The sequence below is a fragment of the Bos indicus x Bos taurus genome, chromosome 1 (assembly GCF_003369695.1).
Source record: "Bos indicus x Bos taurus breed Angus x Brahman F1 hybrid chromosome 1, Bos_hybrid_MaternalHap_v2.0, whole genome shotgun sequence".
NCBI classification, from domain to species: Eukaryota; Metazoa; Chordata; class Mammalia; order Artiodactyla; family Bovidae; genus Bos; species Bos indicus x Bos taurus.
The window spans coordinates 53,533,021-53,551,980 of record NC_040076.1 but is presented as its reverse complement, the minus strand read 5'-3'; the positions used below and the strand labels follow the sequence as shown (position 1 = coordinate 53,551,980).

The 18,960-nt window shown below is 39.5% G+C and overlaps 1 protein-coding gene across 1 annotated transcript in view; it reads left to right on the top strand.

Moving 5' to 3' along the window:
• MORC1 (MORC family CW-type zinc finger 1) overlaps nt 1–18,960 on the top strand; it is a 151,708-nt gene that overhangs the window by 110,100 nt on the left and 22,648 nt on the right. The window contains 2 exon segments of the mRNA XM_027550561.1: nt 14,685–14,754; nt 16,830–16,899. Coding sequence (XP_027406362.1) covers nt 14,685–14,754; nt 16,830–16,899 — 140 coding nt within the window.

Below are 18,960 nucleotides of genomic sequence, written 5' to 3'. Positions count from 1 at the left end.
ACCACAGTTTGAAAGCATCAGGTGTCATAGGCTCTAAAATTTGTCTTCAGCTCAGAGAAAGTCTTATCTCACAGAAATGATTTCACATTATCCAAACTCATGAGACTGTTGTACAATATCATAGCAGCTGTTTAGTCTTTTGAGAGATAAACCCAGCCTCAGTCCAATTGGAAGACACATTCTGACCTTCACCGTGTGTTTTCTCCCTTTATGCCAATCTGCATGGGTTGGCCAGTACAGTTTGACAGTGCCGGTGAGCTATGTGCCTGAATATTTAAAGGGTTTCCAGCTAAGACAGCCTGCTGTGTCCACTGCCCTGCACAGGATGACTGGAATGACGTTACCAGTTGTAACTGTAACACTGGAAGGGCAGTGGCCCAGCACCCTCATCCTGTGCTCTTCCAGTGTGTGTGTGTGTTTTGGTTCACATTACATGGAGAACATCTCTCTTCTTTTTTTTTTCCAGTAACCAACAGTAGGCTTTACATCCACTCTTTTTTTACTATGTATTGAAATATGTATTGACTTACAACATGACATTGGTTTGAGGTATATAACATAGCCATTCACTAGTTTCATAGATCGTGTAGAGTACAAAGCTACTATAAAACATGGAATGCGTCCCTTGTGCTATACGTTACGTTTTGTAACTTATTGACTTTATAACTGGTAATTTGTATCTCTTAATCTCCTTCACCTATTTCACCACTCCTCCCACCTACTTCCCTCTGGCAATCACTGGTTTGTTCTTGTATCTGTGAATCTGTTTCTGTTTTGTGACATTTGTTCAAATGAATGACCTGCTCAAGGTTACAGCAGTTTGATCTGTTTTCCTAACTTCTTTCTCCTCCTACTCCCCTTAATCCTTGATTGAATGCTTTTAATATTTCTTTTATCCAAGGCCTACAGTCTCTGGAGGCTATTTAAAAAAATATTCTTTCTCAGTGGGATAATCCTTATTTTTGAGTCACTTTTGATGTTTGCATATCGTGTGTATCACATTTCACATGCTCCCTAAGCATGAATGCATGTATATGCTTACATATAAATGAAGGTATACAGCATTTGTCTTTATCTAACTTACTTCACTAAGCGTAATGACCTTCACGTACAACCATGTTGTCACAAATAGCAAGATTTCATTCTACCTTATGGCTGGGTAATATTCCACTGTACATATACCACATCTTCTTTATCCATTTATCTGTCATTGGACACTTAGGTTGCTTCAGTATCTTGGCTATTATAAATAATACTGTGAACATCTTTATTCTGATCAGCACATTCTTTCTTTTGTGTGTTGTTAATGTCTGTCAGTCTGCCTTTGGAAAGAATTTTTTTTTTCATATTAGGGTACTTCATTTTCTTCTCTTCCAAGTTTCAGACATATGTTACTCTGGCTCTTGTACCAACAGTTGTGCAATTTCAAGTGAAATGATAAAAGCATTGATTGTTTTTCAGATTTATATTGAATCCAACCATTGCTGATTATTTCAGTTATATTGTCATAATCTCCAAAGTCACCTCATTTGCTGGGCTCAAGGTTACAGCAGTTTGATCTGTTTCCTAACTTATTCCTCCTCCTACTCCCCTTAGTCCTTGATTGAATGCGTTTTATATTTCTTTTCTCCAAGGCCTACAGTCTCTGGAGGCTATTTTTTTTAAATACTCTTTCTCAGTGGGGTAATCCTTATTTTTGAGTCACTTTTAATGTTTGCATCTCATGTGTATCACATTTCACATGCTCCCTAATCCTTCATGGGATGTTGGACTTCATTTGCCTTATCACCAGTTCCTTCTGATCACATAGTTGGCAGGTGTCACTTCTGTGGCAGTTTCCCTTCTTTCTCTTCACTTTTTCCTTTTTGATACTAATTTATGCTTGGCCTTTCAGCCACTCTGGGCCATTCATTTTCAGAATCCATGCAGTATGAGTGTTCTTGGTAAGACCTTGCTTGCATGTCATTTGGAGCTGTGGAAATATCCAATTGGGATTCAGTTAAAACTCCAGGCATATTTTAGAGATTAAAAACTGTCATGAAAATAATGAGGAGTTTTTTTTTTTTTTTTTTAAGGACATCTTAACCCTCTTCAGAATGCCCTACATAGCCATTCAATTGGAACTTCAGAGATGTTAGTTGTGGGATCACCAGTCTGCGCTGCAGCAGACTTCTTTCATTATTTTGTACAATCTTGTTAGCACTGCCATGGTTCCCTCCCCCATTTCAAGGTGACTAGTGCAATCCAGTTTTTTTTAATCTCAGCTCCTGCAAAACTGTATTTTTTTTCTGAAATTCTACTCTGTGTGTGTGTGCACTACGTGTGTTTTCGTGGAGTTAGCCTTTCCTTTTTCTGTGTGACCATGATGAAAATCAGCTACAATACTTCACATGTATCATCTCATCTAATCATTTTAATAATTGAAGGGGTATGTTCTCTTTTCATCCCCATTTTTACAGATGAGGAAAATAAACTTGTTGAGGATCATACTCTCAGGAAGTGGTCACCTTCAACCCTAGCTCCCGCTTCCTTAACCCCTCCTCATTAGGACTTCTCCCTTTGTCATTCATGTCCGTGTGCTGACCCCACATCAGTTCAGCCAGGCCATTCCACACAGATTGGTTGGAGTGCACAAATACTCCTTACTCAGGGGTCAGGATTTGAAGGCACAGATAAATACTGCATCGATTCACGTTCAGCCTATTTTGGCTTAGATAGGTTTACAAAGTTTCATTCTCCAGCCAAGAGTCTTGAATTCATTTTTTTTTTTAAATCCAGCCATCATCCATTCATTGCCCAGATTAAGCTAACTTCCCTTTAACCCATTTCTTACCTTATCCACCCCAAACTTGACTTTTTGTGTGCAAGATCTGACACTTTTCTTCCCAGTCAACCTAGAATCTCCATAGTAATCATCAGGATAATCATCTCAGGATTGATTCCTAGAAAGGAGAGTTTTCTCCTCTCCTAAGATTGTAAGTCTAATAATATAGTTGTGATCATAATTGTACTGTCAACCCCTCCCATGAGCTGGTGTTTCCTGACCCTTGGCCTCCAGAAAATATTATTTTCCATCTTCCATGCTCAAGACACACACCCTGCCCTCCCTTTTAATGAATACTGGCTATTCTGAACCGTTTCTGTCTCAGACATTTACACACCCAAGTGTAAAGTTCAAATATGTCCCAGTTAACTCCAGAAGGGGAGGAAGTAGAAATTCTTTTGCAGCACCTCTCACAGATGTCTGAGGAATCCAAGTCTGAGTGAAGCTTGCTAGGCAGTTCTGCTTTACTGGAGCAATGCCCTGTGGTACTGTTGTAATTAAGGGTTTGTCTGAGTTCAATTAAAAGCTCCTTGTGCACTGTTCTGTGATAAATTGGCAGTTCAGCTTTACTCCAGGCAAAAATTTGGCATATGAGCTCCATAGGACCCCAGTGCCCCTCAAAGTGATGTGGTCTGATCAACTCTCATTGTACCATGCTTAATAGAAGCGATAAAAATAAAAAGGAAGCAATAGGACTAGATTCTCAAGCATCTTGTCAAAGAGGTAAGCAATCTCAAGTTAAGTCACCAGTTGAGATATAAGAAGTGACTCTATGGAATAGACATTCTAGGGAAACTATTCTGAAAGGTGATGGGGAAAATTAGGTTGCCAAACCACAACAGATGGTCAGGCAAGCAAATGATCAATTAGAAGAATGCTTCACAATGCAGGAACCTGAGGGGAATAAAATTACCAATGCCAACAGTAAAAGTTCAGCAAGAATAATTTTCTGAGACTCAAGTCAGGGTGATGAAAGTACTTTTTGTTACACACATGCTCTTCTTCATCTTGGCACAACATGTACTCCAAGTTGACATTATGCAAATTTTCTGACTCTACCATGAAACAGCATTTACTTTTCCTATACCAGTATTTGTTGCTTTTCCATATTTTATAATAATCTTTCTTTCAGTTACTGCTCTGAATATCATTTGCTAAGGTGATGAAAGAATATCTATGGTATGCTTGTTTTTAAGTCAGGTTGGACCCGCCTGTTTAATAACCATGAACCATACTACCTTTTTGGCCTTCGCCCTTTTGTCCTCTGTGGTCATTTAGGTCTTTTTTGCCTTGTACCTGGCCTTAGGTTAGAACAGACTGACAGATTCCTTTCATTTTTCAAAACCACAGACATTTAAAAAACTCAGTGGCCAGATCACCACTGACAGATGTATTTTAAGAATTTGGCTATGGTGTCTCCAGGGTTTACTCTGAAAGATGTAACCTCCAGCGTTTAGTTCAGAGTGTGGCACTTTCTGGGGCTGAAGAAAGATTGATGAGTAAAGGAATGAGTGGGTGGAACCATCTTCCAGTCTCAGCATAAATTAAATCCTTTACCAGTTGCACCTAATTAGCTCTTTATGGCATCTTAAAAAAGATGCTGATGCCAGTCCAGGAAAGGCATCAACCAGCTCTGAATCCCTGGGGTCATTGACAGGGCCTCCGTGGGGGAACACAGAAGCTGAGGAAGGTCTGGAAGAGCTGGTGAGTTCCCCATGTCTAGGTTTATGCTCTATGGTAGTACCCCCAAGAAGCAACCCAAATCCAAAAACAAACAAAAGGCCACAATAAGTTTTAGCATCAGCATTGTGTGACAGTGAAAATGAAAAGATGACTCAGTAACCCAAAAAAAGATTTAAAAAAAGTAAACAACCTGCATAGCTAGTTCCGAAATCAGCCTCATTCACCCTTCAAATATAAAAATTAAATATATAAATTTTTCTGCCTTATAACAGAAAAAAATTTAGTAGGAAACTGCATTGATATTGCCATATGATTTCATGACTGAAGATGTGTTACTTTAAAAGCAGGCCATTTCTTAGTCAGTTTTCCTGGTTGATGATGTTACCATTGCCTCTGTAGGAGCCTGTATTGTCCTGTGATTGTTGCTGATGGTATCAGAAATTTCAGATATAGCAGCCCCTTTATAAGATAAAAACCAGAGCTGCCCCAAGGGCTTTGGAAGAAAAATTGTCTATACTCACCCTCTGCAGCATCATTCATCAGCTCACCAACAGATTGACAGACACAAAGACAATATGTGATACAGCCCTTGACCTAGAGGAAAGTCTCATGGGTGAATTATAATGAATCTAGATATTCAAATGCGAGTTTGTGAACTGTCAGCAACCATACACCAATTTAAGACACATTTATTGAATCTCCATTAGAGATTTGGAAGGACACACACACAAAAACCATTATCTCTACCCTAAAGAAGCAGAAAAATTGGAAGACAATTTTACAAAACCACGAGTTAGCATTGTTTTATGGAAAAGAGACAGACTATGAATTCTGACAGATTGATCCAGGTTCACATTCAGCCCTACATGCCACATGTCAGCTGTATCAACTCATGGTCTTCTGTTTTCTTACCTATAAAAGGGAAATAATGGTATTACCTACTCATAGGGTTATTATGAGAATTAACGGGATGATTTGTAACGAATGAAAGTAATTCTTTAGATTATGAAAAACATTTTTTTTTCAGTGTTTTAATTTCTTTAATGATTTTCTCCCTATATTTAGTAGCACAATATCATTATAGCAAAATGAATATCATTATTTAAATCTTTAATAGTGAAATGTTATTATCATACATAATTGGCAGAGGAATTTAAAAGTGAATCCAGAAAGTTTGTTACCAAAATAGTAGCAGACAGTCCTTTAGCAAAAATGTAATTTCTGACATATGGAAAATTACCCAAATTATGGAGTGTTGCATCATGTTCATCCTAATTTTATGCAATTAAATTTTAATTTTACAAATAAAGATAGAGTGCATAATCCTTATCTTTGATTGATAGATTCTAAAAGCAGAAAATTAGTAGATAGTAATTTGATATCTTAGGTTGATAATCTACCAGAGGCATAATAAGAGAAATAAAGGAGAATGGTTAACCCACTGTGAATAACAGCAGAAGAAAGATATTTCTATCCTACTTAAAGTACGTATTAGGGCAAATAGTATATAATCTAAAACAATGAAAGGTAGAGACGTTACTTGATTACATCTTTTAATCAAGAGAAGGATAGGGGTTTACATTACTTTTTTTGTTTTTCTTTTTTTTTTTAATTTTATTTTATTTTTAAACTTTACATAATTGTATTAGTTTTGCCAAATATCAAAATGAATCCGCCACAGGTATACATGTGTTCCCCATCCTGAACCCTCCTCCCTCGTCCCTCCCCATACCATCCCTCTGGGTCGTCCCAGTGCTCTAGCCCCAAGCATCCAGTATCGTGCATCGAACCTGGACTGGCATCTCGTTTCATACATGATATTTTACATGTTTCAATGCCATTCTCCCAAATCTTCCCACCCTCTCCCTCTCCCACAGAGTCCATAAGACTGTTCTATACATCAGTGTCTCTTTTGCTGTCTCGTACACAGGGTTATTGTTACCATCTTTCTAAATTCCATATATATGCATTAGTATACTGTATTGGTGTTTTTCCTTCTGGCTTACTTCACTCTGTATAATAGGCTCCAGTTTCATCCACCTCATTAGAACTGATTCAAATGTTTTCTTTTTAATGGCTGAGTAATACTCCATTGTGTATATGTACCATAGCTTTCTTATCCATTCATCTGCTGATGGACATCTAAGTTGCTTCCATGTCCTGGCTATTATAAACAGTGCTGCGATGAACACTGGGGTACACGTGTCTCTTTCCCTTCTGGTTTCCTCAGTGTGTATGCCCAGCAGTGGGATTTTTAAAAACCACCTTTTGTAATTCCAAAGAAGGCAGTTGCCTTCCGGGGGCCCAGGAGGTGGGAGTAAAGAATGCAAATTGAGAGAGTGACAATGCTATGTGGAAAAGAAGCCAGAGCTGGAGAGTGACTCTGTGTATGTGGGAAGCGGTGAGAGGGAGGGAAAAGGAGGTAATCCCACAAGCAGAAAAACACTGGTGCTGTGGAACTGGAGAGTCTGGAGGAGAAGGTGTGTAGAGAGAGATGAGGCAGCTAGCAATTGAAGAAGTAAGCTAGAGTGTTTTCATGGTAATTTTAAGCTGATTTTTGCCTTGTTTAAATGTTTCCTCCTTTTCTCAACAGAATTTTCAGTAAAACCTGTGTATTTATTAATGCTTTTTTTAAAATTTTATTTTATTTAACTTTACAATATTGTATTGGTTTTGCCATATATCAAAATGAATCTGCCACAGGTATACATGTGTTCCCCATCCTGAACCCTCCTCCCTCCTCCCTCCGCATACCATCCCTCTGGGTCGTCCCAGTGCACCAGCCCCAAGTATCCAGTATCGTGCATCGAACCTGGACTGGCAACTCGTTTCATATATTATATTATACATGTTTCATTGCCATTCCCCCAAATCATCCCACCCTCTCCCTCTCCCACAGAGTCCATAAGACTGTTCTATACATCAGTGTCTCTTTTGCTGTCTCGTATACAGGGTTACTGGATTTGATTTTGGGAGATGGATTCAGGTGTTGAATTCTGTTTTGAAGTGTCTTGATAAGGCTGCTACAGGATTCCACTCTTGTCTGGGTCCCATAGATATGAAAATAATTAAAACTATTTGTAATTTACTGATAATACTTCTTTAGGGAAAAGAGTATGTGCTAGAGCAAATTAAAAAGGACATTTTGGAAAGAGTGGGAGTTGTCTTAAAATGTGAGAGAGACTTAAAGAAAAGGAGGAGAGAATGTATTTCAGGTAGAGAGGACAGTGTGGGCCAAGACATGGAGGCAGAAGGCTACCTAATGCTCACAGGGGATTCTGAAGAGAACTTTTTTGGTTCTTACGGAGGATGATTATTATTAAGAAAGACTTATTAAGAAAGACTGAAAATATTTCCGGATATCTTAGAATCACATTGAAAAGAGCTTTGAAAACCAGTTAAGGGTTTGTACCTGAAGGAGAAAGTAGTCAGGACCTGGAACCCCAGTTTTGAGAAGGAAAGTTGAATAGTGGAGATTTTCTCTAAAGAATTAATTCTTTATGTTATGAAAATGTTGTGATAGTCAAACAGTTCTGCAAAGATGAGAAACTAAGGATGAAAAAACCAAATTGGAATCTGCTGCCTGGAGATTTTAGTACAAGAAGACAAGGGATATTGAAACATTTTGAAGGAAAAATAGCACAGCTTGAAAAGGTGTATGGTAGATTAAACCATAAAAAGTGATGACAGTTTTGAGATGGAAACCTGGAACAATAATGTCATTATAAAGAGGACTTGACCAGAGGAATCTAAGTGGGCAAGGGTGGCACTGAGGATTTGAAATTTCAGCAGGGTCAGTGTCCTTAAGTCAGTTGAAAATAACTGGGGCAAAGACGAGGAGTTACGGTGGGTGATGCAATGAAGCCGTTGTTTGCATCAGTTCAGTTAGTTCAGTTGCTCAGTTGTGTCCAAGTCTTCGTGACCCCATGGACCACAGCACACCAGGCCTCCCTATCCATCACCAACTCCCGGAGTCTACTCAAACTCTTCTCCATTGAGTCGGTGATGCCATCCAACCATTTCATCCTCTGTCGTCCCCTTCTCCTCCTGCCCTCAATCTTTCCCAGCATCAGGGTCTTTTCCAATGAGTCAGCTCTTCGCATCAGGTATCCAAAGTATTGGAGTTTCAGCTTCAACATCAGTCCTTCCAGTGAACATTCAGGACTGATCTCCTTTAGGATGGACTGGTTGGATCTCCTTGCAGTCCAAGGGACCCTCAGGAGTCTTCCCCAACACCACGGTTCAAAAGCACCCATTCTTCAGCGCTCAGCTTTCTTTGTAGTCCAACTCTCACATCCATACATGACTACTGGAAAAACCATATCCTTAACTAGATGGACCTTTGTTGGTAAAGTAATGTCTCTGCTTTTTAATATGCTGTCTAGGTTGGTCACAACTTTTCTTCCAAAGAGCAAGCGTCTTTTAATTTCATAGCTGCATTCACCACCTGCAGTGATTTTGGAGCCCCCCCAAAATAAAGGCAGCCACTGTTTCCACTGTTTCCCCATCTATTTGCCATGAAGCAATGGGACTGGATGCCATGATCTTAGTTTTTTCAGTGTTCAGCTTTAAGTCAACTTTTTCACTCTCCTCTTTCACTTTCATCAAGAGGCTCTTTAGTTCTTCTTCACTTTCTGTCATAAGGGTGGTGTCATATGCATATCTGAGGTTGTTGATATTTCTCCTGGCAATCTTGATTCCAGCTTGTGCTTCGTCCAGCCCAGCGTTTCTCATGATGTACCCTGCATATAAGTTAAATAAGCAGGCTGACAAGCTAAATAAGCCTTGACATACTCCTTTCCCAATTTGGAACCAGTCTGTTGTTCCATGTCCAGTCTAACTGTTGCTTCGTGACCTGCATACAGATTTCTCAGGGGGCTGGTCAGGTGGTCTGGTATTCCCATCTCTTTCAGAATTTTCCACAGTTTATTATAATTTAACCCCCTGAAGTTTTATTTGAGGGATTGACTATAGACGGAAAAATAATAATTACCAGGATGAGTTGGGACACAGAAGGTTATCTAAATCAAGAGGGAAAAAAATTCCAAGGGACTTCTGCATGCTTCCCCATATCAGTAAATGTCACCATCACTCGCAGCTGCTCAGGCCAAAACTTGAATTTCTCTCCATCTTTCACAGCCTGTACTCAACCCATCTACCAATCTTACTGACTCAACCTTCAAATATATACTCTGTTCTGTCACCTCCATAGCTACCCACCTGGCCAATTCACTAATGTCTCTCACCAAGACCACAATAATAGCTCTATAAATGATTCCACTGCTTATTTTTGACTCCACAGTGTGAAAATCTGAGTATCTCATCCAAACAATGTCAGATAATGCTTTTCTCCTACTTACTGATAGAACCTTCTGCTGGCTTCCTTTTTAGAAAAACTTATTGAAGTATAGTTGATTTAGAATGTGTGTTAATTTCTTCTGTACGGCAGAGTGACTCAGTTACACATACATACATACATATATTCTTTGTCATATTCTTTTCCATTGTGGTTTGTCACAGGATATTGAATGTAGTTCCCTCTGCTGTACGGTAGGACCTTGTTGTTTATCCATCCTATATATCGTAGTTTGGAGAAGGCAGTGGCACCCCACTCCAGTGCTCTTGCCTGGAAAATCCCATGGATGGAGGAGCCTGGTAGGCTACAGTCCATGGGGTCTCGAAGAGTCGGACACGATTGAGCGACTTCCCTTTCACTTTTCACTTTCATGCATTGGAGAAGGAATGGGCAACCCACTCCAGTGTTCTTGCCTGGAGAATCCCAGGGACGGGGGAGCCTGGTGGGCTGCCATCTCTGGGGTCGCACAGAGTCGGACATGACTGAAGCGACTTAGCAGCATATCATAGCAGCAGCAGCATATCATAGTTTGCCTCTGCTAATTCCCAACTCTCAGTCCTTCCTGCCCCGGCTCCCCTGCCCCTCGACCCACAAGTCTGTTCTCTATGTCTGTGAGTCTGTTGTTTCATACATATGTTCATTTGTGTGGTTATTTTAGATTGCACATGGAAGTGATGTCATATGTGTACTTGCTTTCTCTTTCTAACTTACTTCACTTAGTATGATAATCTCTAGGTCCATCCACATTGCTGCAAATGGCATTATTTCACTCTTTTTTAAGGATGAATACTGTTCCAGCACATCTTCCTAATCCACTCATCTCTCAGTGGACATTTAGGTTGTCTCTATGTCTTGGCTACTGTGAATAGTGCTGCATGAACATAGGGGTTCATGTATCTTTTTAAATTTGAGTTGTGTCTGGATATGTGCCCAGGAGTGGCATTGCTGGATCATATGGCAACTCTATTTTTAGTTTTTAAAGGAGCCTCTATAGTGGCTACACCGGTTTACATTCCCACCAACAGTGTGGGAGGTGAACCCTCTGATGGCTTCTGCTCACATTTAGAACGAAATGAAGTGCCCTCCAAGGCCCTGTGTGACCTGGCCTCACCTCCTTTCTGTCCTCACTGCCTACTGCTCATTCCTTCTCTCACTTCACTCTAGGCACCCTCATCTTCCTTGGCCTCCAGCTCCCTAAGTTTATTTTTCCTTCACAGCCTTTTCCCTTGTTCATAATGCCTGGACTCCACGACTCCCCATCCTCAGCGACACACATGGATTTTCTTGACTTGCTTTTAACTCACTTTCTTTCTATGAACATATGGAGTATCAGTTACTGACCTAGATATTGGCGATACAGCAGGTAAAAATTAGGCACCACTCCCTGTCTTCATGGCCCTTCCATTCTAGTGGGGGGATCTGACAACAGATAAGATAAATAAGTAAACTGTGTTTCATGGTGGACAGTGGTAAGTGCTAAGGTGAGAAATAGAGCAGAGGAAGGGGCAGGAAGTGTCATTGTTGGATGGTGAGAGTGAGAGCAGTTTGATATAGAGGGGGCAAGCAAGGCCAAGCTGAAGGAGGGTGTTTGAGAAGAGACTAGAAAAAGTTGGGGGAATAAACAAATCCACAGCAAGTCCAAGGCCTGGAAAAGGCGAGTGTGGAAGAGAACAGTGAGCCCAGAGAGGAGCCGTGTAACTTGATTCATTCTTCTCTTACCTGCGTTATTTTTTTCACAGAACTTGCAGAGTTATATACCTGTCATTTTACTTATTTAGTATCTCTCTGCCTCACTAGAAAATAAGCTCCATAAAGGAAGGACTTTGTTGTCTTCATTATAGCAGTGTCTGACCCATACAGGGAACTCAATTTTATTGAATACATTAATGAACCAAAGGGAAGTACCTAGAACATAGCATTAACTCTGGGAGAGTAAAAACAGGAAGGGTCTTGGAACTTGGCAGGAGGGCACAAACTAGCCTGGTAGCCTTCATGGGTCCTTGATAAAATGTTTGGGATGGGTGTGGAGGGGCAAAGAAACAGAGAAAAACCAAAGTGATAACAGTTAAGGCTTCCGTAAAGACAATTGAGTGAGAAGATTGTTACACAGTTGACTACGGTGTGTTCTTTCTCCTCTCCAACTTTTTTATGATTTATTTATCCTCTTAAATACATACTTCACAAAACTGAGCATATGGTATTATACTGATCCTTTGCATCCCTTGGAGAACTGACAAATCCCACTCTACTCATTGTTAACATAATTTTAATTAAGGTATCTAAAACCTCTCGTTAAGACTTAACTGTAATCTCATTTACTGTGTGGGAAGTGTTATCTATTTCATGACTAGAGGTAAAATCTTAGGAAAGAGATATCCCCAGACTGCAGAATATGAGACACAGTTAAGCCTAAGAGACTGGAGAATATTCCTATAATGAAATGATGTATGTGAAAGAGCCCTGCAAGTATCAGAGTATACAAATAGTGTCATTGAAAAAACAACTACGTGTTTCCTTGTCTCGGCTTGAAAAAATCCAGACCTTCAAAACTACAAGTACATTGTAAACAAACAAAAAACAGTTTCTTCTGAACTCAGATATTTACACAGTGTCATTCAAAAAGAAATACTGTAGACTGTGAATTATTTATCCAAAATATTTTAAACATTCCTATGCCAAAGAATAAAGGAAATATAAGAAAGGAAAAGAAAAGAAGAAGTCTCTCCTGCAATAGAGATGGTAAAGCTCTGTTTAAGTAACATCTAGAGGGGTGAGTGGACATAGCTGATCTTCATGGAAACAGCCCTACACATAGCAAGCTCAAAGCAGAGAGCTAAATAATAAAATGCAAAAGTAATTTCAGGAGACTGAGTTAATAATACCACACCCAAGAGTTCTTGCTGAGAGTCCTGCCATTTTTGTTAAGCTTGGATTCTTTTATCTTGTCTGATTTCCATCATAAGGAGAGGTTACCAAAGAAAATGAACACATCTGAGCAGGATCATCATAGATTATTATAAAGTGGTTATTGCTAAAGGCGTTAAGTAGTTCATTCCTCTCCTGAGCTTCCCTTGTGATTGCTGTTAACTGTGACGGGAAATAGTGTGTGCTAAGCTTAAGTGAAAGTGTTAGTCACTCAGTCCTGTCCAAGTCTTTGCAACCCCATGGACTGTAGCCTGCCAGGCTCCTCTGTCCATGGAATTCTCCAGGCAAGAATACTGGAGTGGGTACCCATGCCCTCCTCCAGGGGATCTTCCTGACTGAAGATGGAACCCAGGTCTCCCACATTGTGGGTAAATTCTTTACCATCTGAGCCACCAGGTAAGCCCATGCTGCTTATAAACTAGTCAAAAAAGATTCAGTTCAAAGGAGAGACGCTTAAAGTATGTAGATCTTCCTTACACGTCAACACATCAGAAGATAACTTTAAATTTTCTGTTACATCAGAAATAAATAAGATATCCATTTTAAAGTCATTTTGCAAGATGAACTTTTGAAAGTATATGCATTTTATTTACTTCCTGGCACATGAATTTATTCACAGTGTAAGAATAAAAACATTTTGAAATAGACCAAAGTAGCTTAAAATCAGTTTTATTTATTTCCCCTACCTGCAAGGCTTGCTTTCTCTTGATTTGGGCGGAATAGAAAATGACGGTGATGGACAGCCTCACTGCTGTTTTGTTGCTAGGTTACATGTGTGCCCATTTAACCTGCTTCGACAGAGCGCTGTCTCCCGAACACCATGTAAAATACGTGCCTTTGTTTCCCGGGAGAGGAGAGAAGGAGGGTTGATAGACTCTCTGTTCCACATTGGTTTAGCAGTTTAGAGGGGACAGGAAAGGTGAAGGATACACACACAAAGGGTGAGCTCCAGAGAACTGACAGGTCCATGCCACACACGGGTGATGTAGTCAGAAGTCTCATGCATCTCAGCAAGTGTTCAGAGGTTTTCAGATCAAGGAGCAGACAGAGCTTTTGCTTTGCCCCCTGTCTTCTCCACCACCCGCCTCTGATCTAAAGAAGTGTATTCCCAAAATATAAATTTATTTTGATTGAGCCTTGAAAAATAGGCTCACAGAATTCGCAAAGTTATGGGATACCTGGCTTCTGATTGTCATATTCTACCCCCCAAATTCTCCCAACTCCACTTAGCCTCCATCCCCACCACCACACACACACACACACCCCTCCCCTCACTCTCAGTGCCACCAACCCTCCTGTCTCCTGCATTCAACACATTAAGGCTCTGCATCCCACTTTAAGCAGACTTCCTCTTTTGTCAGAAGACCAGGTGTCCCTTCTCTCACCTTCCCAGGTGTGCTCCCCAGTCTCGGCCGCATGTTCTTCCCCATCACACTCTTGGGCCCGAGGCCTGAGCCTCCCCAGACTTCTCATTGCACTGATGTCGAGTTCATTCTCTGGGTCTACTCTGTAGCAACTAGAGCTGGGACTGCCCTTCCCAAACAACAGAGGCTCCATGGTTGCTCCTGGTGATCAAATACTTGGCCCATGTGTTACAGTCAACATGACATCCACCTAAGATTTGGATTTTTAAAAAAATCTATCGCAGTATTGGTAGGAATGTAAATATTCCTTTGAAGAAATGATAGATGTAAATATGACATTTATAATGCAACCATACTTGAGCTACGTGCCAGTATAATTTCTGACAACATGTATGTTTGTGTCCCTGCATAACATGTCCCTAAAGTATACTTTATGGTCTCTGATATGGGCATTGATGTTCAAGGTCATTTTTTCACCTTATGATATACCCTTTGTTTTGGTGCAGCTTTAAATAAAGAGCTTGTTTTTCAGATTTTAGATGAAAGTGACACTGATGTTCCATTGAAACAAGAAAAAAAGGAAGTTTCTCTTATGAAAAAAGGTAAAAAAAAGAATTCAGTTTACATATATTAGTTGTAATGTCTTGAGTTGTTTTCAGTTTGACTTATGTGACATATCTTATGGTAGCAGTTTGGATTTTGAAAAGTTAAATCTGTTGTTCCAGCAGTGGGAGGAGAGGTGATAGAGACTGAGCTGCCAGCCTCACACGTTTTGAAGGGGCATTCCCTGCCTGAAAATAATGCCCCCTGCATGACCTCACTGCCTAGAATTCCCAAGAGTGCACAGATGTCACCCTCCTCCTTGAATTTTATTTAGAAATCTGCTGAGGATTGATATCAGGTCTGTCATTTTCAGAAACTATTTTTGAAAATGATGATGACCTTCCTCTGTTTTCAGTCATTTAGTTCTTTCCCTATTTTGCATGACTCCTCTGAGATCACTAAGAGTAGTTCAACAAGCACATTTATTATCCATGGGGTGTAATTTGTCTCAGATGAGAGATTTGACCTTTTTTTAAACATAAAGTTCCCATGTTATAGTTTTCAATCTAAAGACAATTTCCCAGGACAGAGAGCTGGAAACAAACTAGACTCAGAAAATTTTATTTTCTTTAGTGTTCATTCGTTATTATTACCAGAATTCATTATGTTCATATTATTATACCATTGTCTCCTTTATTGTAATATTATGCTATTGGCCTAAACAGCAGAACCACTGTTTTTTCATTGTCATCTTCTTAATCTGAAATAAGTTTTAAAGGCTTTCTTAGTCTCCTAAATAGGTCTCTGTTCATTTTGACTCAGTCACTCCCAGTCATTTTTGTATTGATCCATGCCATCATTTCGTGTTCACTCTTAGATGTAAGCACTCCTTTCCTTTATACTCTGTTGCTTAGGTAACCTAATCAGTCATTCATTCACATCTTTATATTTGAACCCATTAGTGCAGGCCATAAGAAATCACACTTTTTCTTTTTCATCATAATTGGGATAATTTGCCATTACACAATCAAGATTTCTATTGTAAGAATCTCTTAATTTTAAAGCCAGTCTTTTATAGAAGTTTCAAGCTATTAACATGCCTTCAAGTATGTGCCAGTTGGATTTCCAAATTGTAATAGAAAAATTGTTAGTATAATTTTGATCCTAAAATTAACATTTAATTTCAAATACTCATCCTGGATTTGGAAGGAACAAATTGTGAAATATTTTCAAATGACTGTAATTATGAATTAGTTGGCTATTAGGTTAAGAAATTTCACTTTGTATGCAGATCATGAGTAAAACCAACAGTGCCTGCAGTGTGCTTGGAAAACCTCTCTGTCTATTCTCTTTTATGTCTCCTTAGAGTAGTCGGGCAGGTCCTAACCATCTAAAACATTTCTTGTTGCTTTCCTGTTCCACTTGGCCTTCAATGGCCTTGGACTTTGTAGCAAGGGTTTACTTGGTGGAACAATATCACAGTTATCACAAAGGATTCTAGAGTTAGATGGAAGAAGAACACTTTGACTTATTTCTTAGACTCTCCCCAAGATCCTCTTGAAACCAGTCCAAGGGGATCAAAGCATTTCTGCTTTTCTATGGACTGTTAACAAAGCACTCACCTCTCTGAACCTCTTGATTCTGAGGTTCCCTGAGTGAGAAGACGAACTCAATGATTGTAGGTCTCTTACTGCATTAAAATCCAACTCTCTTCTAGGGGCACATTTCTGATTGGGGTCTTTCAGGATGTCTTTGAACCTGAACCCAAAGGAAGAGAGTAAGACACTAGGGAAAGACAAGTTGTTGTCTGGGTGCAGAGGCTGCTGAGAGAAGGGACACTAAACAGGTCCAGTGAGTCATCCTGTGCACACCAATAACAGAAAATAAGCATCATTAGAAAGAAATTACAAAAAAACAAGCTACAGAGGCTCTCAGATTCTTGTACACTGTGTACACTTTATTAAGAGGTTATTGTAAATTGTCTTGAAAAGATATTGGTGCAGTTTTACAAGAGTGTTTGAATACAAAGCCAAATTACGTGCAAGTTGTTAATGAGCTGCTAACACTTCCTTTAGTTCACTCTTACGTGTGATTCCAAAATGTGGTTATCTTCATTTTTGTCTATGTTCTTTAGAAGAAAAACAGGAGCTGTGCAGTGATACTCCAGAAATAAACAGAAATTCTTCATCACCTAACTGGGAAAGGTGAGTGTACTGCAATTATACAAAATTCCAAGGGAGTACAATTATACTGTTGAAAAGTAATTACCAGTGTTTAAATACAAGGAGAAAGAAAATAATAGCAACAAGCAAAGGCAATTAAAAGTGGAACAGAATTTTAAAGGAGATAGGAAAGAATAGAATACCCTAGATTTCTTACTCTTTTCCCAAACCTTTTATTTTCTTTTGTGAGGATTCAGGAATGGAATAGGCTTAACTTCCTACTCGTAGCAAGCAACTAATTCAAATTATTCTAATACAGTCAAAGAATGAAAATGTCATGTATATGTAAGGTATGACTATGAAATTATGACCTAGTTTTTTTGTATGGCTTATAATCTTATTTCCATACATATATGTAAGTGTAATAATCATTGTATGCTAGGATATTCTTGACATGAGCCTTTTGTCACATTTAAATGTAATCAGCTAAATATTTTGGCTATCCAATAGAGGGAAAAAATGTTTTCAAGGAAGCAAATTCTTACCTCACTCTGCTCCAAATGTGTCTGTATGTGTGTATGTGTATGTGTATACACATGTTGTATATGTGTGTTTGTGTATTATTTCGTATATTACTTTTAGGTTTTTATGAACTTTTGATTTTCTTCAAATAATCTTTGAATCATAACTACACAGTTCATGTTAGAACTATGATCCAATTAAGAAAATCTTAATGGAAGAATCATCAAATTCATTTAGTAGTGGTAGTAATAATAAAGATGATTATAATGACAATGATAACTAGGTACCATCTACTGAGGACTTAATAACAGAGGCATAAATTCTGTGTATATCTTGTATAATCTTTGGCACAGCTCTGTGAAGTAGGCTCTGTTATTATGTGGCAGGAGAAGAAACAAAGGTTCAGGGAGGAATGTGTGTCTTCTGGTGTAGTGCATTTTACCCTCCATGCCAACAGCAGCCTGAGTTTCCAGCATCCCCAAAATGGTAAAAAAAAAAAAAAAAAAAAAAACTTTAAGGACTTCTCTAATAAAATTTCAGCATAAAGGAGGTTATAATTAATAAGTGCCAGACACTGTGTGAATGTTCTTTAATGGACAATTAAGCATTAGTTATAATGTTCTTAATCTTAAATAAAGTATCAGCTGAAGTTAGACAGTATAATTAATGCCAAAGAACTGTTGACAGTAGAAGCACTTTCCATTTGCTATAAGCTATTATCCAGTTTTTTTAAAAAGACCCAGATAGTGTGAATACAGGAAACTCTCCAGAGCTGTGGTCTTAATTCATGGACGTTAGCACGAAAGGATTACAAAAATCTCCTTTTCACTTGGTGGACAAGACTCTGCATCATCTGGCCCCAACCTGCCTACCCGGGTTTGCCTCCCGTATTGTGTATCCCCTAGCCCTCTTAAGCATTTTTATTCTCATAACACTGAAACCCGTAGGCCTCATTAACACACTATGTGCTACTTCATGAATCATCATTGTTAGTTAACCTCCATGCTGCAGCCAGTTATCCTTTTAAAACATGTGTCAATCAGATTACCTCCCTCCATGTAAGAAACCCTCGAGTGGGAGCACCTGCTCTGCTTAAAATAAGCCCCAGCCCCCACGCCATAGCCAGTACCTCTCGGGTCCGCTCTCTGCATCTTCCTGTGTGCCCCACCCCTGCAGCCCTGGCCTTCTCAAGTATCTCGCAAAGACCCTACTTTGTTTCTACCCTAGTATCATTACCCTTCACCTGAAACACTCTTCCTCCATCAGGTCTTGACTAAATACTTCTTTCCACTGACTTTGCCTTATTTCTGGACCTACCTTTAGTACCTACCCTCCCACAAGCTGGTGGCTCAGACTGTAAAGAATCTGCCTGCAATGCAGGAGACCCGGGTTTGATCCCTGGATCAGGAAGATCCCCTGGAGAAGGAAATGGCAACCCACTCCAGTATTCTTGCCTGGAGAATTCTATGGACAGAGGAGCCTGGCAGGCTGAAGTCCATGGGGCTGCAGAGAGTCCGACATGACTGAAGCAACTAACATTTTCACTCTCCCACAGGCTAAAGTAGAACTTGGGTTTAAAAA